Source organism: Anser anser, assembly GCF_964211835.1.
Source record: "Anser anser genome assembly, chromosome: 8".
Lineage (NCBI taxonomy): Eukaryota > Metazoa > Chordata > Aves > Anseriformes > Anatidae > Anser > Anser anser.
In genome coordinates, this window is record NC_139728.1 from 11,846,916 (window position 1) to 11,870,456 (window position 23,541).

Consider the following 23,541-nt stretch of genomic DNA (forward strand, 5'->3'; position numbering starts at 1 on the left):
CAGGTTAAAGGAAATAAAAGCTTTGGCTGGTTTCGGGTTAGCACCCACTCCACCTGAAACTGTGAAACTGAAGGGGGATAAAGCAAGGGGGTGAAACTGTCCCAGGGCCTGAGATGCTTCCTTCCAGAAGGCTCGCAGAGGAAGGTTTCAGATGTGTTTCGGGTTGCTTTTTGCAGTTCAATGGATGTGATGCAAATCTCCACTGTGGGAGCGGGTGGGTGGTACCCGAGGGTGCAGGGGTGTGAGGCTCACAGATGCTCTGCGGTGGTGGGAGGGGGGGGCTGGAGCCAAGCACACCCCAAAACAAAGGGCGAGGTATGCCACTGACCGGGCCCATCGGCCATGTAGGAATCCCTAAATCCTAAAAATAGGGGGGGGAAAAAAAGGCCAAACATCTGGGGTGCAGGGCTATTTTCCTGCGTCGTCCTGGCTCGGTTTGAGCTGTTTGATCCTAGGACCCGTTCCATGCTTGCACCCACGTGCGTGTGCCACAGGTGCAGTGGCTCTTGCTGCAGCACACAGCTGGGGAAATATTTGGGGATGCCAGCGTGATGTCCTTGTGTTTCTCCTCCAGACCCTGGCCGTACACCATATTCCAGCGCGGCTTTGACCTAGTGCTGGGCGAGCAGCCATCCGACAAGATCTTTCGGTAAGCCTTGCTTCAGCCTCCCCCCCACCCCTCGGACCTCCCCACTGGTTCGGATGCTGCCCGATGCTGGTCCTGGGGAGGGTGCAGCAGGCTGGTCTGCGTGGCATGGCCAAGCACGGTGTCCTGTGCCACCTCCTGGGGACTTGTGAGCATGGCTGGCGTGGTCCTGCTACAGCGGCCACGTGGGTTTCATGGGATGCTGGATGCCCAGCAGCCAGTTCCTCCTCCCCATCCACAACGAGAGCAAGATGTAGGTTCTGAAGGAGGATTTCTACCAAAAGGAGAAGTGCTTTCCTTTTTCCTGGACACCTCAGAGAGGAGGAATAAATACACGAATAATCCCTCATCAGCTCTCCTCCTGCTCCCCAGCAGCATGCTCCCGGCGGATGGGTGCTGGAGATACCAGCATCCAGCTGGGGATGGGTTTGGGACCACCCTAGGGAGAGGGACGGGTTCAAGGCTGGGTTTCGGTGGAGGTGGACATCTGCATGATGTCCCCGCATCGATGTGACACAAGGGCGGCCCTCTGGGCGCGGTGCCCCCCTGTGTGCCTGCTCCCCTGCCAGGTTCACCTACACCCTGGGGGAAGGCATGTGGCTGCCGCTGAGCAAGAGCTTCGTCATCCCTCCGGCCGAGCTGGCCATCAACCCCTCGGCCAAGTGCAAGACCGACATGACGGTGATGGAGGATGCGGTGGAGGTCAGGTGGGTGCGATTGCAGAGCAGGGATGAGGGTCTTTAACTGGCTGGTGTGGCTCTGCAGCGAGGGGGACAACCCAAAGGACGTGGGGGTGGTGAGAGCTTGGGGGTTGGTACGTCTGCTACCAACCAGAGCAGTGCCAACCAGAGCAGTGAAAGACCTCCTCCTCCTCCTCCTCCTCGCAGGGAAGAGCTGATGACCTCCTCCTCCTTCGACAGCCTGGAGGTCCTCCTCGACTCCTTCGGCCCCGTCCGGGACTGCACCAGGGACAACGGGGGCTGCAGCAAGAATTTCCGCTGCATCGCCGACCGCAAGCTGGACTCGACGGGCTGCGTGGTGCGTGGCGGGGGGACAGGGCGGAGGAGGAAGCGATGCCTCCTCCTGCTCTTCTCATTACCTCGGGGTGAATATTTTTTGTGTTTTGGGGGCACCTGGTGGCTCATTCAGGTGTCCCTCTGAGCTGTAGCATGCTCTATTCTGGTGGAGGGGCCTCAGGGAGCAGCGTCTTAGCACCCACCACCTCCACAGCCACCTCTCCATACCAGCCCAGCTGGGATTTCATCCCGGGAGCCACTTTTTGGCTGGCTGGCCCCCCTCATCTCTTGCTTTCCCCTCCACCAGTGCCCGGCGGGACTGAGCCCCATGAAGGACGGCACGGGCTGCTACGACCGCCACATCGGCGTCGACTGCTCCGACGGCTTCAATGGGGGCTGCGAGCAGCTGTGCCTGCAGCAGATGGTGCCCCTGCCTGACGACCCCCTGCTCTACAACATCCTCATGTTCTGCGGGTGAGCCGCCCAGCGCCGTCCCCAGCACGGGGACCTCCTTGTCCCCAGGAGCAGGAGACCCCTCCTCGCTCCGTGAGGGCACGCAGGTGACCTTGGCCAACTGAAATGAGAGCACTGCTCGCACGTGGGGTTTTCTGCACCGTAACCTCTTCCCAAGCAAAATAGAAAATGCAAAGTGGCTTCAGGGGTTGGGCGGCTTGGGAGGGTGTCCTCGGTTCTGGATATCCCAGCTGGGGTGGCTCGGGCCTCGCTGGTTGGGCTGCAGGTGATGGGGGCCCCACTGCTGGCTTCCCAGGTGCATCGAGGACTACAAGCTGGGCATGGACGGGCGGTCGTGCCAGCTCATCTCAGAGTCGTGCCCCGAGGCGGGGGACTGCGGCGAGCCCCGCGAGCTGCCCATGAACCAGACGCTCTTTGGGGAGATCTTCTATGGCTACAACAACCACTCCAAGGAGGTGGCCCCGGGACAGGTGCTCAAAGGGACCTTTAGGTAAGGGGGGATGCGGGGAGGTGGCCGCTGGCGGGGTTTCCAAGAGCATAGTGCTTGGTTCAGCTACGTCTGGCCAAGCTTTGCAGGAGACAGAGGGGCTGGCAGGATGGGCACATCTGAAGCCACATCTGTCTTCATAACCCACGCCCAGAGCCTTGGTGCTGGGTTTTTGGGGTGGGTCGCCAGCCAGGTGTTGCCATCCCTTGTCCCCCCACCCCATCCTCCTCTCTCCCCAATTAACGTGCAGGCAGAACAACTTTGCCCGGGGCCTGGAGCAGCAGCTGCCGGACGGGCTGGTGGTGGCCACGGTGCCCCTGGAGAACCAGTGCCAAGAGGAGCTCTCAGATCCCACGCCCGACCCCGAGTTCCTCACCGGTGAGTGAGCCCGGCCAGACCTACACCCTCCAGGGGATGCTGTGTGATGTATCCTGCCTGGCTGCAGCATCCCGTGCCCAGCCCTGTAAGGGGAAGGCAGCACGTTTCCCGATTTTATTTCAGCCACCTGCAAACGGGGGCAGTCGGTAGCATTGCTGTGGCAGGCTGCCTGCTGCCAGGCTGCCCGTTTGCAGGGCACAGGCTGTGAATTAATTGTGTGGATAACAGCTCAAGTGCCCACCGGAGAGTTGGAGGGTTTTCAAAAAGATTTTTCTTATTCCAGGCAAAAATGTTTTCCAAATACATTTTATTTTATTTCCAAACCAGAAATCGGTGTAAAGAAGCATTCAAAACCACAATATTTTGGTTTGTTCTGACAGACCATTGACCATGAGCACCAAGGTCATGGTGGGTTCCTAGCCTGGAGGGTGCCACGGAGCTGACAAAGGCAACGCCACCACAGCCATGGCATCACAGAGGGGCTGGGGGCCGTGGACTTTACTGGCAATGATGCCAGGAAGGCAGAAGCCAGCAAATTGCTGTATTAATTTCCCACTGCTCTGCTGGCTCTTTGTGGCTGATTAGGAGAGGGAAAAAAAAGAAAAAAAAGAAAAGGAAAAGGAGTGAAATCTTCTGTGCTTGTCAGTAGGCAGATCTGGGCATTGCTGTGAATACACGAGAGGCAGAGCTGCTGAGTAAGGAAGGGCTGTTTTTGCATGAACACTTTGCGGGGATGAGCGAGGCTTTGAAGCTGTTGGCAGCAGCCAGCGCCGAAGGAAGCGGCACTGGGAGGCAGAGGACTGCATCCTCCTTATCCTCCGCCTTCCCTCCTTGTTGCGGAGGGGGGAGGCACGTTGTCGGCCTCCCCGAGCCCTGCTGCCTGGCTGTTTAGCCACAGAGCTTGCTGCTCGGCTGCTGAGCGGAGGTGTGCTGCGCTGGAGGTGTGCAGCCAGCTGTGGGATGCTCTGGCCACCAACATCAGAGCCGTGAGCGGCCTCAGTTCCCTTTCTGGGGCTTCGTCCCAGGATTTGGCTCTTGGGAGCTGTGTCTGTCCCTGGGTTGACCACCCTCATCCTCATCCAGGCCATCTCGGGAGGGTTTCTGGTCTTGCTCAGCCCCAGCATTGCCACAGTGCCCAAGGGACCGTGAGCACAGGAAGGCGATCTCCCCATGCACACATGTCCTGCTCTGTCCCCTGGGCCTCCGTGTTGGCCGCAGCTGTGGCGTGACGGTGACCGTTCCCAGGCCTGCCAACAGCTCATTAAAAAGCGCAACTCTCATTAGCCAAGTAATTAGCACACCTGGGCATGTCTGGGGAGCGGCCGCCGGGAGGGGGGCAGGAGGAGGCTCGTTATCTTCCGTCGCGGAGCCCCAGACGGCAGGATGAAACGAGGCCATCATTTTTCCTTCAAAGCCATGATTTTAATTGCCACGGAGCAGCTGATGGCGGGGACGTGATGAGTGCTGGTCCTTTCCATGACTCCTTCCCAGCCTGCTGGGTGCGCAGCGCTGGGCATGGCGCAAGGCACTGCACCCACTGCACCCACACCTGGCAGTGGTGCTGAGCAGTGCTGAGCGCCGTGTCCTCTCTCTGGCAGGGATGGTGAACTTCAGCGAGGTGTCCGGGTACCCGCTCCTGCAGCACTGGAAGGTGCAGTCCGTCATGTACCACGTCCGGCTCAACCAGCTGACCATCTCCCAGTGTAAGTGGGGCAAAAAGGGGTGGTGAGGGGACACAGCACCTTCTGGTGGGTGGTGGGCTCGGGGCTTGGCTGGTCTGGAGGGCCCAAGGGGCTCGGCGTCCGCAGGGATCTGGGCATCTCCCCCCATCTCCCCCCCAGCCTTCAGCAACGCGCTCCACTCTCTGGATGGGGCCACCTCCCGTGGGGACTTCGTGGCGCTGCTGGACCAGTTTGGCAACCACTACATCCAGGAGGCCGTGTACGGCTTCGAGGAGTCCTGCTCCATCTGGTACCCCAACAGGCAGGTCCAGCGGCAGCTCTGGCTGGAGTACGAGGACATCAGCAAAGGTAGGAGCCCCGGGACAGGACCCCAAAGCCACCCCACTGCGAGCTGGGTATGCCCTCTGCACAGCAGGGAAAGAGCCCAGCCCTTGTAGAGGCTGCATCCCACCTCATTTTCTTATTTCCACCCTGCTGTCATGGTCGAAGGACCCCCATGGACTGCAGCCGGCGTTAGCCCGGGCCAGCAAGGCGTATAAATACCCACACCCCCGGGGAGATGAAAGATGAATGCGCTAATCCCACCAAGCCGTCCTGTCTGATTCTGGACTTAGCTGCTATTTGTCTTTAATCCTGTCCCTTCGCTCCCTTTGTCTCCTCCGTATCTGCTCTCTTCCACTCGCATCCCGGGGCCAGACTTTCCTCCTGCTAATGCTCTCTCCTCTCCCCGGGTGCCAGCGCTGTGTTTTACTGTCTGCAAACCAGTGACGAACTGGTCACCGGGCTCTGGGAAAGGGGGGGAGCCTGCGGGAGCCCAGTCCTGGCTCTGCCTTCAGTACAGAGAAGGAAGCATCTGCAAACTGCATTAGAAACAGCAGGAAAGCTCAAAATCCTGGGTGTGGGTGACCCCTCGGGTGGAAAACGTTCATTTCTGAGCCTGGATGCTGCGGGCTGAGGCCTCCTGGAGCCTGGACGCCTTCCCGAGCCCACCTGCAAGAGTCCAGACCTGCTGCTGTTTTGCTGAGGGCTGTTTCCAGATGTAGCATCTTTTGATTGCGAGTACTTTTTTTTTTTTCTTTTTTTTTTCCCCTCCTGCAATTTCCTCCTCTTTGATTTTCCTGCTTGGAGGCTTTTCAGGTCTGGCAGTCTCTTTCCACCCACAGTATCACATTTCGGTTTCGCTCTGGCACCTGCCACTTTCCCTCCTTTCCTTTTTGTTTGCAAACGTCAGGAGTTGGATATCGACTGAGAAATTGCAAGAGACAACTCATTCTCTGGCTCCTCTGCTTTCCCCCTGTGCCTGTGAAGCTGCAATTCACAGCTAACCCAAAGTGATCCATTTCCAGCTCGATGGGGTAGCCGAGCAATGCTCTCGTAGCGAGGTTTTTGTCTAACAGCCCTGTTTTCCTCGCAGGGGTCTCGGAGATTGGCTTGGCAGACCCTTGCAATAGGAAGATCTCCCCACAGCATCCCACAGTGGCCTCAGCCTCCTTAGCTTCTTCCCACCCCACCAGCCTGCCTTGTCCTCGTCAATGCCAGCCTTTTTTTCACAAGGACCCCGTGGGGACATGGTGGCACCGGGGCATTGGGCACCTTTGTGCAGAGCTTGGAAAAGCCCCATCGCAGCCCAGCTGGGGGCTGCAGTGGTGATGAACCTGCAGGACTGCCTCCATCTCACCATTTTCTTCTGCCTCGTGCCCATGCTTTGAAAGCCAAACCTAGGAAAGACCCCATTCCCCAGCCTGGCTGCAACCTTGCCCACCTCCATCACACCCGTCGTGGTCTTTGGTGACTGTGGGGGTGATGGCATGCGCTTCTGCCACTCAAACGAGGGATATTTGGGGCTGGTGGTGCTGGAGGGAGAGGCTTTCCCAAGCCCTGTGGCCACCTGTCCTGTCTGAAAGCCCTTTTCCAGTGCAGGACACGTGCTCCCTCCAGCTCTCCCCCTACATTTCTTGGGGGGAAAGGTGGACAGATGCAAAGAGCCAGCCCTGAAGCAGATCCCAAAAAGGAAGCACTCCTCATCTCCCTTCCCCACAGAGGACACCGAGTGCAGGTGCGATGGATGAACCAGAGAAAGTCTTGGTGGGTGGCTTTGTAGCCATCTCAGGAACTTCCTGGCCATCTGGAAGCACTGACACATCTTTTCTGCTTATTCTGAGCTCTTCGGATCTGAATCCCTTGCTTTTGGTTTGTCTGCCTCTGGAAGGGATTGGCAGGCTGAGCTGTTTGCCTCTGCAGAGAGCAACGCTACAATACAAAGTCAAATAAAAAAGGAGGAAAAAAAACAATACAAAATGCCCATGTGCAGGCACACACAGCAGTGTGAGGCATGGCTGCCTCAGCACAGGGTAGGAAGGCAATCTGGGAGCCCGCTGGCTGCCCCATCAGCTCTAGCAATGGCCGCAGCTTTCGGAGCCGTGGGGACGATTGAGGGCAGCTCGGGGCAATTTGCAGCCCGCATTCGTGAGGGTGCTGCCACGTGAAGGCCTTTTGGAGGTGGGAGTCCACATCGCTGCTCTGCACCCATCCCTGTGGGCGTTCAGTGCATCGATGCCTGGGGGCTGCTGGTCTTGGTGGGGACTTGTGAGAATCAAGGGAGTGGAGAGAAGAAATCAGCGGTCAGGCTGATTTCTGGGGGAGGCATCCAGGTTGTTCCTCATGAGCCTCCAGCTGCAAGAAGGAGGCTCCCTCTCGTGGGGACCTGCTGCAAGGGCTGGGGAAACTGAGGCACTGGGAGACAAGAGGCCACAGTGGATTTTCCTGTCCTGATGCCCGCTCTCGAGGCCAGTGAGCATTTCGTCCCTACAGAGCAGCCCTTACAGACACAGGGGGTCCTCTGGGCACTGCCTGTCATGAAGCCTTCTCTCCTGGGACCATCTCCTGACCGATGGCTTGGAGCCCACCCCTGTGCCCCTCTTTTCCCCCTTCCCCAGGCAACTCCCCCTCGGACGAGTCGGAGGAGCGTGAGCGGGACCCCAAGGTGCTCACCTTCCCCGAGTATATCGCCAGCCTCTCCGAGTCGGGCACCAAGCGCATGGCGGCCGGCGTGCGGATGGAGTGCCAGAGCCGCGGGCGCTGCCCCTCGTCCTGCCCCCTCTGCCACGTCGCCTCCGGCCCCGACGCGCCGGCCGAGCCCATCCTGCTTGAGGTCACCAAGGCGGCCCCCATCTACGAGCTGGTCACCAACAACCAGACCCAGCGGGTGAGGAGCTGGGGGTGGCATCAGGGTGGCATTGGCGGCCCTTGCCCATGGCCAAGGCCTCGTCCCCAGGGTGGATGGGCCATGCTGAACCATCTGGCCTCACCCATGGGGAACGGATGAGCACAGGCCCTGGTGGTGGGATGTCCACCCGGTGTTCACCCCCTTCTCCTCCCTCCCAGCTCTTGCAGGAGGCCACCATGAGCTCGCTGTGGTGCTCAGGCAGTGGGGACGTCATTGAGGACTGGTGCCGCTGCGACTCGAGTGCCTTCGGGGCCGACGGGCTGCCCACCTGTGCGCCTCTCCCCCACCCCATGTAGGTCCCCGTGCCTGGACCCTCGGTGGTCCTGTGAGGGGGTGGCGATGGCCCCACGGTGGTGGGCCCGGGGTGGCTTTGTGGGGCAGGTGTGCGAGCAGATGGGGGACGTGGGAATCAGGCAGAGGGCGCAGAGATGCAATGCCTTTTCTAAATTCAGCTGGGCATTGGATGGGGTTTTGGATCCATCCTGGTAGAGCAACCTCAAGGAAGGAGCCCTGGGGAGCAGCGTGCCCACAGCCAGGAGGGGTCAGAGAAGGGGGATCACCTCTGTCCAGGCAGGCAACGGGGCTGCTGGTGGACCTGGCCCTGTGGGGACACTGACAGGCCGGCATTGCCCCCCAGCTTGCGGCTCTCCACCGTGCACGAGCCCAGCAGCACGCTGGTGGTGCTGGAGTGGGGGCACTCGGAGCCCCCCATCGGGGTGCAGATCGTCGACTACCTGCTCCGCCAGGAGAAAGTCACCGACAGGATGGACCACTCCAAGGTGGAGACCGGTGAGTGGGGGCTCCCTCCGGGTGGTGGGTGGGATGGAGGCGTTGGAGCAGAGCCTCTGCCTCCCTCTTTGCCAGGGGTTGCTGCTAAATGTACCTTATCCTGTGGAAAAGAAAGCAGCCCCTCCCTGCCTGCTGTGCTGCAGAGGTGCCAGCCCTGGGGACACCGGTACCGTCACCCACGGTGCGTCCTTCTCTGTCCCCGTAGAGATGGTGCTGAGCTTCGTGGACGACATCATCTCTGGTGCCAAGTCTCCCTGCGCCATGCCAGCCCAGGTGCCCGACAGGCTCTCCTCCACCATCTCCCTCATCATCCGCTGCCTGGAGCCCGACACCACCTACATGTGAGTCACCTCCGCCCGTGGGACGCCGCTCGGGTGTGCATGAGGGCTCGGGAGCCTTCACCGCTGTCCTCCTCGGCCAGGTTCACCCTCTGGGGAGTCGACAACACGGGGAGACGCTCCAGGTCCAGTGACGTGACGGTGAAGACACCCTGCCCCGTGGTAGATGATGTGAAAGCTCAAGGTGAGATGGAGGTGGTGCTGGCCCGAGACATCATTTGTACAACTGGGAGTACTGGAAAGCAGCTTTGTTGTGCAAGACGTGGAGACCTGGCTGGGACTCGGGCAGGGCTTGGAAAGGGGGTTCAAAACCACCCCAAATCTGTGCGTCTGTGGTCACAGGGTGAGCATGCCCAGGATGACGCTTGGGACCAGTGACGGGGGGTTCCCCCACTGGCATGTCCCCACTGGCTGCTCCTGTCCTGGCTGCAATGTCCCCTCGACCCCTGATGGCCCAGGCAGTGCGTGATGCTGAAGGCTGGCACGGAGGGCAGCAGGAGGAACCCATTCCCCCCACAAACAAGCACAGAAGCACTCTGTGCTGGTGCTAAGACAGGTGGAGGGGTAGGCACTGGGGACGTGTTGGGCATGGGTGGAGGAGTAGCCGAGAAGGCCTGCCCTGTCCTGCCCAAGTGACTGATAGCATAGGTGATGCCCGAAGAAATCCCAGTTGTGTTCCTTCTGGTAAATAAACGGTATTTCACCACCAGTACCTGATGACACCACCCGTTTCTCCTCCTAATTGGATCAAACTACGGGAGCCTAAATTGGATTGATTAGTCCAGCTGAGTCTGGGTGATGCCATCCTCTCTGTTGTTCCTCCATTGCCTTGATACGACATTAATCATACCCCGGGGGACAAATCTTGGCTCCAGTAAAGGCCGCGGAAGATGTGCCTCATGGTTCCACCAGAGCCAAGCGTTATCCTGGTGGGCTTTGTTCTTTGTGCTCATTTCTTGCACCCCGCTGACTAGCCCTTGTCCTCCTGCCCAGAAATTGCCGACAAGATCTACAACCTCTTCAACGGCTACACCAGTGGCAAGGAGCAGCAGACAGCCTACAACACCCTGCTGGACCTGGGCTCCCCCAGCCTGCACCGAGTGCTCTACCACTACAACCAGCACTACGAGAGCTTCGGGGAGTTCACCTGGCGCTGCGAAGACGAGCTGGGGCCCAGGTAGGCGTGGGAGCCGGGTGGGCTTGTTGTGTGTGCGAACACATGCACTGGTCGTACGTGTCTGTTCTCCTTCTCCCGGGCTTTGGCTTGACTTGCCTGCATCTCTGTGTGCTGGTCTCAGCATCACCCCTGCAGCTGCCTCCTGGGTGCCTCCTGCCCCGTGCTTGTGGAGGCGGCCAGATGTCCCCTTCTGCCCGTCTCCTCCCATGTCTGCCCCTGTCTGAGTGGTTTCCCAGTAATGTGGATGTTTCCAGGTGGTTTAGCAAGCGGGGCTGAGAAATTATGTGGGCTGCAGTGGTGTTTCATAGCAGCTGGCCTCCACAGAACTGGAGTCCTGAGCCCGTCTCGTATTCAGGATTTCTTCAGATGTACGTCAGCAACAGATCTCATCTGGGAAATGTACGGTCCCCCCGCTCGACACCTCCTCTCATCAGTCTCACCTCTGGCTCCCTTCCAGCCCTGCTTCTCCAGGTGATCACTGGTGGATTTCTAGCAGAGGATCAGAGATCACACGTACCTTTTCTGCCCTCCAAGTCTCCACTAGGGGGGCAGAAAGTCTCAGCAGATACCTGGTGGCTGTCTTGCTTGTAGCATCCCTTCACATCCCTCCTAGTTCAGCTTTGCTGGGAAACCCTCCAGTGATCCTCAGCTTCCTGGGGCAAAGCTGGCTTTTCTCCTCTTTCCCCTTTTTCCATTTATTTTCTAAGAAACTTGAAGTCTCTAAGGCAGAGCTTCAAAGCTCGGGAGCAACCTCCCAGTGTACAGAGACTTCTGGTTATGGCTTCGTTCCCAGGACGTGAGTAGGACCATCTCCGTTGCCACACGTGAAATCCAGCCCCGGTTTGCACAGCCCGTCTGACATCTGCTGCGGCGGTTTGTGTGAGGAGCAAGTAAAGTGACACACTGGGTTTGTCACACAGCCACTGCCACTGTCCAGGGCAAGCATCGCCATCAGTGCTCGTGGTGCCAGAGAGGAGAGCACGGCACCACCAGGATGTGGGGTGGAAGCTGTCTGCTCAAGCCCCACGGGGCAGAGTGATGTTGGCGCGGGGTGACCAGAAATGCCATGGGATGACCCAAATGTTAATGTTTGCTGCAAGTCAGAGGGTTAATTCCACCCGCTGGAAATGCTGGAGAGCTTAGGGTGGGGTGACGCAAGTTGCTGATGAAGTGCTTGCAGCTCGCGCTGCTTGGAAGGAGAGGTTTAGGCAGCTGCAGCGGGATCTGGTGATGACAAATCTTGGAAAGCAAGCCTCCTGTTTGATCGTCTGCGAGGGCGAAGCATCCAGACTGGTGGTGACAGGACAAATCACTCGCAGATGACATTGTTTAGCCAGCAGACAGAGGATTTGTGTGGCTGCTGCTGCTGCTCCTTTGAAGTGCTGGACGCGGACCCACGCGAGCAACTCGGCAATGCTCCCCCAGCTCCGCGCTGCCGTGCCGCCTTTGGCTCCGCTCACGCTCATCCTCCTGCTCGCCAGGGCTGGCTGCTGGGCTGAGGGAAGCAAGTATTGCGTGCAGATAGCTCGGTCAGGGTTACCAAAGCGAGACGGTCCCTCCCAGTCTGGGAAAGGCTGCAGAGAGCCCTGGACTTTGCATAAGAAGACGTGGAGAGGAAGGCGGGTTGTTTTCCAGCAAGCCACAAGTGAAAAGAGGCTTTGGTGCAGATCCTGGTGGGGCTTGTTGTTGCCTGGTGCCTCCCTTTGGGTGGCAGACCTGGCCAGCTTGGGGCTGCAGCCACCCGGAGCTTGTGGCTCACAGCCGCTGCTTATCCAAGCAAGAGTGTGACAAAGGTTTTTGACCCCAGCATCACGATTTGCCTCTCTGCTGCCTGCCCCATGCCGAGTTACTGCAACCACAGGGACATGTCTCCTCTTCCTTGTCTATGCCAGCCCACTGAGTGACCTTGAAGCTGGCTAGGAAACTTGTTCCAGCCCTTGGGACAATGACAGTTTTGTCTGGGATTCCAGGCACATGTAATACTCACCTGCAAGACACTTCATTTGGATCCATTACCTACACATTTGCCAGATTCCCCTGAGATCACCCGAAGTGCTAGACAAGTTTAAAACGAACATAATGCGTTTTATCTGAACAAAGTGTTGCTCTCGATAAGAGCATTAGAAGCGCAACTTTTAGAGAAAAAAAGCCTAAAGAGAAAAGGAGACAATTTGGGTCATATTTGGCCAGGATCGCCTGTGCTCCTCCAATAACTAATCCAACACGACGGGCTGGTGATTTAGCACTTCCTCATTATCAGCACAAGCCCGCACCAAAGCGGTGCTGCTCTGGGGGTGCAGCAGGGGGTCTGCTGCTGGGGGTGGCTCGTGCCCAGCCCCCCTCTTCCCCTGCCTCTCGACCCCTTCCCCTGGCTTTCTTGGCTGGGTTGCAGGTGCAGCGTGGGCTGCCTGACAGCTCCTTACCAGCCCCTACTGCTCATTTCCTTCTCTGCAACCAGAAACATGGAAAATACATGTTCAAAAGAGAGGGGGATTTCTCTTTCAGAGCTTTTCTGGGTTAAGCTGATGTTGTATGCGTTGATGTATTCCTTCTAGCTTGCACGCTGTCCTGTGGGACACATTTCCTAAACTGTTATTAAGCATTATAAGTCGTATGTCAGGAGTGTCAGTGACTGTACTTACATTTTATGACGTCGCATCTTATGGGGCTCATAACAAAACCCCACAAGCCAGCCTAATACAGATGACAGGCGTGATATTTTGAGTGTGTTTTTTTTTTTTCCTCCCTAAATCTCCTTCATGCTCAGTGACGTCCCAGCAGGCTGGTTCACAACGCTGTGCATTTCTCCTCCACCACATCTCCCTCAGCCACGTGGTGGCAAGGGAGCGATGCTCCCCGCGTGTGCCTGACGGCTCCTAGCATTTCTCCCCACTGCCTCTTCGCTCCCACTCTCCCACCCTGTGACGTGGGGTCCCGGAGCTGCAGCGGTGGCGGGTGATGCCGCTCGAGATGCTCTTGGGACTCGGGCACCCTTTAACCACCTTTACTTTTCTCTTCCCCACGCTCTCGTCCTGCCCTCCCCACCGCTCCCCGTGGTGTTTCCGTCGCCCCCGCCGCAGGAAGGCTGGCCTCATCCTCTCGCAGCTGGCAGACCTCAGCAGCTGGTGCCACGGCCTCCTGCAGGAGCCCAAGATCAGCCTCCAGCGCTCGTCCCTCAAGTACCTCGCCTGCCGCTACAGCGAGATCAAACCCTACGGGCTCGACTGGTCGGAGCTCAGCCGGGACCTCAAGAAGACGTGCGAGGAGCAGACGCTGAGCGTCCTCTACAACGACTACGGGGACAAGGACTACTGAGGGACGCAGGCACCCGCCTGCACGCCGGCCCTCCCGGGGCGGCGGGGAGGGTTTTATATACGGACCCACAGCGGGGAGGGGGGGGTGTCTCTGGAGACAAAAACTGGGACCGGGGAGCGAAATGGCTGCTCTGCGCAGTTCTGCCTCAGTATTAGTTTCTTCTTCGGCTTGGCCAAAAGTCTTTCTAGTTAGGAGTCTTGTGGGACCCTGTTTTCTTGGTTTGTTCTGTTCATGTTGCCAAGAGGTTCCTTAAGGTGGGCGCGGGGGCGTGGAGACGGCAGGCTGGGGGGCACGGCCCTCTGCACCACCCCGTGTCCCTGCCCCAGCCGCAAGGGGCCACTGGTCGCGGGAGAAGCACGGTGACACAGGTGGGAAGGGAGAGCTGGTGAAACGGAGATGGGGCACGCAGGTCGGGCTGAGATGCTAATGGTTATCGCTGAGCAAAACAGCCACCAGGCAGCCAAGAGGGTGTTTGGGGTGTGGTTTTTTTTTTTTTTTTTTTTGGTTTATTTTTACAATTGTAAAGCATGAGATCTGGGTGAGACTTGGCTCAGCTGTGGTGTCATCGGCCCAGGTGAGGGGAGGAGACAGGGGCGGTGGTGAGCCCATCTCCTCGGGGCTCCTCTGCCACGGCCAGATCCCTGTCGGCTCAGAGACGCGGGGTGCACCGGGGCAGAGGCAGCCTGGCCGCGGGTTCAGCGGTCAGCTGGACATTGCGATCTTTTTTCTCGTGGGACCAAACTCCTAGGAAGTCAACTCAAAAATCCCTTCCTTTTTTTTTTTATTATTTATTTATTTTTTATTTTTTAACCCACCGTAGTAAAGACTTAGAAGCAATGACAAGCTAGCGTTTGTCAAACGCTAAAAAACGGAGGCTGGGCTCCGTTCAGAGCAAACCGTTCCCCAAAACCCCGTTACCACTGATGCTGTTGGAGGCAGCAAACGGCTTCATTTTAGCCTCAGCTACCAGCCTGGTTTGCAGAGGAGGCACCTCTGGACTTGCCAGCTGTGCACCTTTGATCTGGACAAGCCAGGAGTCCCGCAGAGAGATTTTTTACGATGCCTCTTCAGAGCAAAATTTCCTTTTCATTTTTCAGTCTTGGCAGGAGCAATCTTCAGCCTTGTCTCTTTTGATTTTCCACCTCGTTCCTCGCGGTACCTGCTGAGGACACGGCTTCAGTATTTGTGCAGCACCGGAGGGGAGGATGCCGTGGCCCGCAGCCGGTCACGGCCACCGGCACTGCGCCGCGTAAGTCACACAGCAGCCGATCAGAGCACATGAGCATCCCCCTGCAGGGCCACGCTGCATTTTGCCTTTTCCTCCCCATGGGCAGAGCTCTCACATGGGGGCAGCTAGGCTGGGTGGGAGAGCTGGGCGCAGCCACCAGCAGTCAGTATTACCTGGGCATCCGAGTGTCATTTGTGTAAGGAGTTCATCTGGCAGGGCTCAGCGGGCAAACGCCCGATTTTTGCAAGACAGAAGTCTACCAGAGCCTTCAGGCTTCCCTTGACACGTGTTTCCTTCTATTTTGATGTGCTAAACGCCACCGAGGGCTTGGTGCTCGGAGCAAGCCCAGCACCGTCTCCATGCTCAGGAACACGTGGGCAGGTGCTCCGTTTCCTTTCAGCCACAGGGAATCTTGGCTAAGACGCTTTGGTTCGGTCTCTTTCTCCTTCCAGCTGATGCTGAGACATCCCTTAACTTCCATCCAGGCAGCCGGCCAGCGGTGAGCAAAGGGCACCTCCGCGCAGCGCCTCGGAGGGATGCTTGGACTGAGGCTGCTCTGGCCTGGATGCGACTTGGTAGCTGGCCATGTAATACCGCTTACGTGGCCTTTATAGGAAATGCAGACGGTTTTCCTTCTGGGAGCAGCCTCCTCCCTTGTGTTGCTTACGAGGTGCAGCAGCAGGGGCAGGGGCGCAGCCTGCCAGCCGTGCACCCTGACTCTGCCAGGAAAACCCCGCGCGCTCGGTGGCTTTTTCACCCGGACGCAGAACTTACCATGGGGCCCTGCGGATGTTTCCGTTCTGCTCCCACTCCACTATTTCTAAGCCCTTGCACGGTCACTTGAAACCCTGCAGAGCCAGGTTGGGCTCTTCCTTGGGTGTTGCCATCGTGCTCTGGCCACGACGGGTCTCTCCTGCTGGAAATCCCCACCCGGAGCTCTCCTTTGAGCCCTGCGGTTGGGTGAGGGCTCCGTTGGCTGGGAGAGGGACACCCCGAGGGTGAGGGCGAGGTGACCCACACGAGGTCGGACACCCAGACCCTTGCATGGGGTGGGATTCAGTGTCACCAGCCCATGACAGGCACCACTCTGCGGCACCTGGGTGACCGTTGCGGAGTCGCCACACACCTGTCTCGGTGCGGCACGTGCCCATTTTCGTGGCAGCCCTGGCCTTGTTCAGCCTTTCTGCTTGGTTTCTCTCTCTGGCTTTGCAGCTCAGAAATTTGCCCAAACTTGTAGGGTTTTTTTTTTTTTTTTTTTTTTGCCAGAATCCCTGAGTTATAGCACATATGCTCATCTCAGACAGCTGCTCAGACAGCCCTGAGGCGTTCCCTTCCCTGCAGAGCTGGAGGACTTCATCTGCCGAAGGCTCCTGCCCCAAACAGCCACCCCTGGCTCTGCACAGTGTTTCCTCTCGTGGACTCCTGCCTCTTTCCATGCTGCCAACCACAGGAGAAGACAACGTGTTTTGTCCTTTTCCCAACCTCCCTCACCCTCCTGCCCTCTCTCCTTGTTTTATTTCCGAATTAACGAATGACCATTCACCTGAGATGAACCTCTGGGTCATTAACTTTTCTTTGCTGCACCCGTTCCCCTGTAATAGCATTACTACCTTTTACTTGTCGTGCCGTTATTTAACATATAAAGATGGTTTGGTCCTTTTCTTTAAAAAGATGGCTACAATTCATGTTCCTTGATGTTATATTAAAACTCTAATGTGACATTTTACTACTGTAGATTGAAAGTAGGGTGCTCTAGGGTTGGATAGCCACACGGCAAGAAATGCAAAACCCTTCCGGATTACTTTAAAAAAAAAAAAAAGGTTTTAAAGAACAACAACAAAAAGCTCACTAGCACTATGTACAACTCCAGATGATAATTTAACTGACTATTAAACGGAGCTGTTAGTAATCCGTGGCTCTGGCAATCTGGGATGTTTGTTTGCAGTTTTGGTCCAGCTGATGTCATCTCTTGGGAGCGGATGAAAAGCTCCCAGGCTTTGAACTCTTCGCCTCTTCAAACAAGTTTAGCATTAGCCCGTCTGCCCACCAGGTTAGCCAAGTCCCAAAGCACGGAAGGAGCCTCGCCTCGGTTACCCTTACCTGCTCCACCGGCACAGGAAGGTCCAGATCCCTTTGGGTTTGGGGGAAGGACAGTGTTAACACACCCTCAGAAAGGGGCTTTGCTTCTCAAACCTTCATGGATGCTGGGAATTTGGGAGTGGATTCCAAAAAAAAATGCCTTTTAGCCTGATTGTACTCAGATACAAGGTGGATGGGATCATGCGGTCTGATGGTCCACCACCCCCTGCTCCACTTGGCAGACCCCTGGCAGAGGACCAGCAGCATCGAGAACATCAGCTTCCTACAAGTGATGCAAAAAGCTGTGCCTGAGCGGGTGTGGGAGACATAAAGGATGCCTTAAAATTCACTTACAACGCAACTGAGCATCCAGAGGCAGCACACTCGTGGCAGCAGGGCCCTTCCCCAAGCCTGCTGCATGCTGCCACCAGCCCTGCCAGGGGGTGGGAGAGCCGGGGGCGGCTGGGGATTGCTGTGTGCGCAGACAGGATGCCTGGCAGGATACGGGAGAGGGGGGATTTAGGGGCTATGGAGCACAAATCCATAGGAAACCAGACTTCATTCCGCTTCATGGAACAAATTGATTTTTTTTCTCTCTTGCCACTGCTAAATTGCAGGAAAATAAGTTAAAAATACACCCAATACTTTCCTTCTACTATTTTCCATGCAGCTCACTGCTGTGGCTGCCACCAGCTTGTTGCACAATGACCTGTGAAGGAGGAGGAAGAAGAGAAAGAGGAGGAGGAGGAAGAGGAGAGATGCTGCATGGCAGTGAGATGGGGTCACAGGCATGAACTGCTGTGTCAGAAGACCCTGATGTGAAAGCCACGGGAGAAGGTCACCCCCAACAGGGCAAAGTGGGCTGTAAAGGATGCACCGCCAGCTGAAGGGAAAGGCAGCGTTAGGCCCTGGAGAGGGGGCAGGCACGGCCCAGCCTTGCTCCCACCAGTGTCTCCCAGCTCCCCAGAAGCAAGCAGGTATGATTCCATGATTTTGGCATTCTAAAATTAAGAAAATCTGCCGGTTTAAGTGCCATTCAGCTCCGTGTGTGTGTGCCGGAAGGGCTGCTGTTGGCCAGCAGACTTTATTTACCCTCTACAAGGAGGTGCTTGCAGGGATTTCTTCATTTTAGAGCAGGCATGAATAACATCCCAGCACTGCAGCCCTCACGCAAGACACCGTGTCCCCATGGTGCCAGTAGCCACCTCATTTTGTAATTCGGCATGGACTTCTTGGGCTTCCTAACTGCTGCCAAAGCTTCCCAAAACCCAGTCTGTGCGTCTGGAAGAGCCACCACCCTGCTCGACTGCATGTCCCCCTTGTCCTGGGGACGCAGGGGCCGGCCTCTCTTGCTTCAAGGCTGGGTGGTTGGTGGGAAGGAGGGGATGGGATGGAAAAACTGCTCTTCACTTGGCTACTGCCCTAGACATCGGCCTTGTTTTGTTTTAAGTACAAACCCCACAGCTGGAGTGCTGGTTGCTTGGTGGCTCCCTCCCATGCTTGAGGCTGTGGGGCCTCTTAATGAATTGTCCTCCATGAAAATCTGGTCCTGGTGGGAATCTGTGCTCTGGGGACACTGGGTGTCACTGGGAACTGCTGTTCCTCCTCCGGGGAGTGGCGAGAGGCTTCCTGCAAAGACCAGGAGCAAAGGAGGGGCTGGTGCTCACCAGGGGGAGGTGTGTGGCTGCTGGAGGAGGAGAGGGAGCAGTGTGTAACGGCAGGACAAGGGACGTGGCAGATGGAAGATAATGCAGAGGGAGGCTTGGGATGGGTTGAGCATCCCCAGCAGGAGCACCCCAGACCCCCCCGGGCATGCTGTGAAGGGCAGTGCTGGAGGCAGCCCTGCTGTGTCCCCACACCCGGCATCCCCAGGGCTTGCCATGGTCTGCCTGCCTTCCAGCAGCAGCATGAGCCCGGGCAGCTCAGCTTGTTTCCATCGGCACATCTGGCTCCAATTGCTGGCAGAAGGAAGGGCCCCACACACCCGGGCTGCGGTGACAAGGGGACGGGCGTTCGACAGCACCGAGCCGCCCTCGCCCCCCCCAGGTGTCTGGTGATGGAGCGGGGCTCACCCAGCACACAGCCAGCGCGAGGGGCTCTTCCTCGCATGTTCTGTTCCCATCGCCCCTCTCTGGGGCTGGGGCCAGTGACATGCTCACGCCAGGAGGAAATTTGGGATCTTACTGCCTTCTGTAGCCTCGGCGCTGCCCCACGGCATCCATCAGCCCCCCAGCCCGCTGCCGTCGCTTGTGTTTTCCAGTCCTTCCCAACCTTTCCGCTCACTCGGCCGTGACTCACCTTCTCCGGCATCTGCAAGGGAGGCGTGCGGTGGAGGAAAGACAAACAGCTCCTAGCTCGGGTTTGGGCTGCTCAAACCCTGCCGTGGAGCTGCCAGAGGGTGCAGGGGCTCCCTGGGGACCACCCCACACTGGGGCAGGTGAGCGCTGAAAGCCAGTGTCCTGACAGGGGGCATTGGCTCGTGGGCTACAGCCCTGGTCCGATGGGGGCAGAGGCTTGGAATAGTCACATTGGCAACGGGAAAGAGAAGCCCTGGAAGCTCTTTTCCCCAAAGTCTATAAAAAACAGTATTTCCTCTGAACAAACCATCCTGGAGCCCCAAGGACATGACCAAACAGCGGGCTGGTCCCGGTCGGGATGTGGCCACCATCTGTGGATGTCCCCTGTCTTGGGGACATAGGATGTTTGTGGGATTTGGGGACATCCATGGGACCGGGCTCAGCTGGTACTGTGGTCCCATGTGGTAGCTGGTCCCCATTACACTCCACGATGGTGGGTGCTGAAGTCATTGGCATCCCTTGGGCTCACCGCCATCTGATGGCAGAACTGGAGCCCAGCACCATGGTGCCACCCACCTCATGCAGGGCTTTTTGTCTGTATGTGCAAAGAATATGTGGTTGTTAAAAATTAAATTAATAAAAGGCTTTCTAAAATTATTAAGCACCTTTCTTATTGTTTTTGGTTTTAACTGTCTTGCCAGGGTACCACTTGGCATGTTGGGCACTGATGTGAGCCATCCCGTGCTCCCTGTCCCCAGGGAGGTGGCACATGAAATACACAAACACACAAATTTCCTACTTTTATGGTGGGTTAATTACCAAAAGACACCTGCTGTGGGCCAGTTTGTGGCATAAGCAGTGAAAGGCCACTTGGCACAAAAAGACAGAGGTGATGGTCACCCTTCTTGCCTGGCTGCAAAATTGTCCTTGCAGCTGGTGGCACAGCACAGCTGCCTGGGTGGTAGCCTTAAATGTGGAGGGCATTGAGGTCCCCCCAAACCCAAAAAGCCTTCTCCTGGTGGGCTGGGACAGTGCTGGGGGAGTCCGTGGTTTGGGGCAGAGGAGGGCTGTGGGTCAGGGGGGTGCAGGAGCCGCCGGACCACCTCTGTCCCCAGCCCGGACCCCATCAGCTGAAGCAAAGAGGCAGGAGAGGTGGTGGATGAGAAGATTATTTATTTTTCATAGATTTTTATAAAAAATAATTATCAAATACAAAAAAATAAAAATAGCAGCAGCCTCCGTTGTGAATAAAACCCTAAAGGGGACAAAAACCGCTCAGTGTCGCTATAGAAGAACAATATTTCGGTATGTAGAAGCTATTCAGCCATGAGAAGCACAGATCTCTACCAGCCAAGCCAGCACCTCCATCTCCCCCGTCCCTTCCTGCCCTTGGTGATCAGGGACAAGCCATGACTGAGACCAGGATTTTCATGCAAAAAGTGTGCAATTTCAGCATCTAAACACATAGGTGCCCAGGTAACGCTGACATCAGGTAGGTGACAAGATGCCAAGGCTTGAAATTCTCCCATCTCCCTCTGCGTGTCACCCTCATCCTGTGTATGTGTGGCCACCACAACCCCATGGCCACCAGGTCCCCATGGTGTCCCCCACGCCCGCTGTGCCTGCGCCTGGGGGGCCCTGGGGGTTCCCTTCCCTGTGATGGAGCGGGATGGGACACCTGAGCTGCACCTTCCATGGGGCATCAGACTCACAGAGGGCTTTTTTTTTTTTCCATTTCCTTTTTTTTTTTTTTTTTTTTTTGGATTGAAAAGTTGCTTGAAGCCAAAAAAATGCAACTCTGCCAAACTGATGGTACATTTGGGTGAAAAGATGGGGTGTTTTTGTTTGTGCATGACAGGACCAGAAATGTGAAGAGGAGATGGGTCCCCAGCACCCACTTGAGCATCCCTGCCTGGGCCAGGGCAGGCAGCGAGGGCAGGACAGGATGTGACCAGCCCCAGGTAATTGGAGCACTCAGGACAGGGAAAGGGCTTGGAGAAGGACACGGCATCTCCTGCCTGGGTGCTGGTGCGATGTCCAGGTGCCTCTGCCCCCTGCTCCTGTCCTCCAGCCAAATATAACTTTGGGAGATGCCTGACAAAAAGGGCTGTGAGGAGGATGCTAGCAAAAGCCAAAGGATGCCTTGAAAATCCCTGGTCTCTCCACACCGTGTCACCCTCTCTCCATCGCTCCTGCACCAGACAAACCCTGGCTTGGAGCCTGACTCCGCCAGCCCAGGACAGGCACCGAGGATGCAGCTGAGCAGCCTTCGGCCTCCCAGCCTGAGCCTGGGGCTGCAGAGCCTCCTGGACACCGATGGGTTTCTGTGCTCCTGCTCTGGGGTCCCTTCTCATCTCTCCTCCTTCCATTCCTTTTCTCTTAGCAGCACAAAACCATCGGTGACAGCCCCAGCTGGAGCTGGGCCCTTCCCAGCCCGCCACATTATGGGGCTGGCCCGGGCTCCCAAGCCAAGCTTCTGGGGGGGCAAAGTTTCTAGCCGGGCCTTTTTGGGGTGAGGAGAGAATCTGAAGATTTTCACTTGGTATCTACAGGAGGAAGAAACTCATGGACTGGATGTGCAGCGCAATGGGCTGGGCCACAGAGATAGCAATAAGGAAAAGCTCAGCAGGAGAAGATGATGCTCAAGGTGTCCTGACAGGTCATCCGGGTCCTGTCCCTCCCTGTTCTACAGGGCCTGGTCTCCCCCAAGAGCTGCTGACTAAAGCTCATGCTTGGAGATGTGGGGAAAGGAAAGAAGGGCCACTTCAGCTTCCTTCATCTCAGAGCATCACAGTTATTCCAGCTTGCCCGTCACATCCCTCATCTAGCTGGATCTCACCAGCTGTGGTGAGTCCAGGGCACAGCAACATTTCTCAACCTCAAAATCCTGTTCCAGGACCAGCAGCAGGCAAATCCCAAGGGCAAAACTTGCCTTCAGCGGATACCGAGAATACCTTGAGGCCCTGGCCTCCATGCCTCCCACCTGGGAGCTCTCTCCTGGCTTGGCTGAGATGTTTGGCTTCTCTCTCTGTCCTCCTTCCAGCTCCCTCTCAGCAAACGAGGGGGAATTCCCTGCTCTTCCCGCCCGGACCTGCCCTTTTCCCAATGGTTTGTACTTCACAGCAGCATGGGTGTGTGACAAAGGGTATCCTTTCTCAGCTTCATCAAGAGCAAAGAAAATATAATATATATTTTTATATATTATATATATATATGTATATATATATATAATTAAGTTTAAATATTTGCAAAGATCACAACTACCTCGACCTTGCTAAAAGAAGCCTGTACAGCAGAGGGAGGGGGGTGAATAGTGACAAAATCCAGAGCAAAGACAAACGCTCAGACGCCGGTCCAGGACACACGTCCGTGGCAGCGTCTGGGCTCTTGGTGCTGGACCCTGCGCTGAGCCCCTCGGGCCAGACCCTGAAGTCCCGGGCAGGAGCCTGTGGGGCAGGGTGCGGTGATGGGGATGGGACCGCCTGGCCTCCTGTTCCACAGCCACCACCTGCTCGGTGGCTTCCACTGCCATCCTCCTGCCCGGCTCGTCCTCAGGCCTCCTGCCCCCGGCACCCTGCCACCACCCGTTGGTGCCCCTTCGCTCCTCAGGCGCTCGCCTGACCGACAGAGGTCCTCCACGGCCCCGCTACTGGTTCTCCTCTGCCGCCGGGTCGCGGCACGTGCATTCGTCCTGGTCACAGTCAGCAGCAAATGGGATCACCTGGAGGGACACAAGGGAGAGGTAAGCCCAGACCAAGCCTCCTCTTCGAGGTCCCTGGCCTGCCAGCAGCCCTGCAGCCCCACCAACCCTCTCCACCTCGGTACGGACAGACTCTGGGCTGATGTTGGTGTGGTGGTGACTGCTAGGCTCTACGCTCACCAGAAAACAGCTCCACCATGGGGTGTCCCCAGTGGTAGCTGCGACCCACAGCTGAGGTTTGTTCCTAGCGTTTTCCTCTTCAGTAACTTGCATTTCAAATTTTGCCATCGGGGTCAGCTTGAGTCTTGTGCTCCAAAAGTCAAACCCTTGGGAGAACTGTCCCCTGGTGGGTGTTAACCATTTGGACTAGGTGAGGCACGTCTTAGATTTCGGTTTTACTTTGACCCATGGTGGAAAGCCCCCTGTATCCACGCCTGAGCCCGTGGTGCTGTCCTTCAACCTACTGCTGGCTCTTCCCAGCTCAGCCATAGCACGGAGGTAGCACAGCCTCGTCTTTTGCACTCCTTGGAGGACCTCATGCTGCTGGAGAGCTGGGACCTGGGGGGGACACGAGCTGGGGCTGGGTCTCCTGAGAGCCATGGGACTGAATCCCCCTGCCTGCCACTGCAAACCCATCCTTTATTTTGGCCAAAAATGCAGATGTCTCAAACCCTTGAGAGCCATGCCTGGCTCTGAGATGTGATATCGG

At 57.1% G+C, this 23,541-nt stretch overlaps 2 protein-coding genes across 5 annotated transcripts in view; one reads left to right on the top strand and one right to left on the bottom strand.

The window, feature by feature from the left end:
* ASTN1 (astrotactin 1) overlaps positions 1–19,792 on the top strand; it is a 45,238-nt gene extending 25,446 nt beyond the window's left edge. For both annotated transcript variants that reach the window (XM_083846844.1, XM_083846843.1), the window contains 15 exons: positions 575–649; positions 1,216–1,353; positions 1,534–1,684; positions 1,970–2,136; positions 2,432–2,626; positions 2,874–3,001; positions 4,600–4,704; positions 4,843–5,031; positions 7,620–7,888; positions 8,068–8,201; positions 8,547–8,698; positions 8,904–9,039; positions 9,120–9,220; positions 10,030–10,213; positions 13,294–19,792. In XM_083846844.1, coding sequence (XP_083702970.1) covers positions 575–649; positions 1,216–1,353; positions 1,534–1,684; positions 1,970–2,136; positions 2,432–2,626; positions 2,874–3,001; positions 4,600–4,704; positions 4,843–5,031; positions 7,620–7,888; positions 8,068–8,201; positions 8,547–8,698; positions 8,904–9,039; positions 9,120–9,220; positions 10,030–10,213; positions 13,294–13,528 — 2,359 coding nt within the window. In that variant the 3' untranslated portion in view covers positions 13,529–19,792. The remainder of the gene's footprint in view (positions 1–574; positions 650–1,215; positions 1,354–1,533; positions 1,685–1,969; positions 2,137–2,431; positions 2,627–2,873; positions 3,002–4,599; positions 4,705–4,842; positions 5,032–7,619; positions 7,889–8,067; positions 8,202–8,546; positions 8,699–8,903; positions 9,040–9,119; positions 9,221–10,029; positions 10,214–13,293) is intronic.
* Positions 14,301–23,541, bottom strand: part of PAPPA2 (pappalysin 2) — a gene marked incomplete at its 5' end in the record, with an annotated part of 83,135 nt that continues 73,894 nt past the window's right edge. For all 3 annotated transcript variants that reach the window (XM_083846842.1, XM_083846841.1, XM_083846840.1), the window contains one exon: positions 14,301–22,853. In XM_083846842.1, coding sequence (XP_083702968.1) covers positions 22,779–22,853 — 75 coding nt within the window. In that variant the 3' untranslated portion in view covers positions 14,301–22,778. The remainder of the gene's footprint in view (positions 22,854–23,541) is intronic.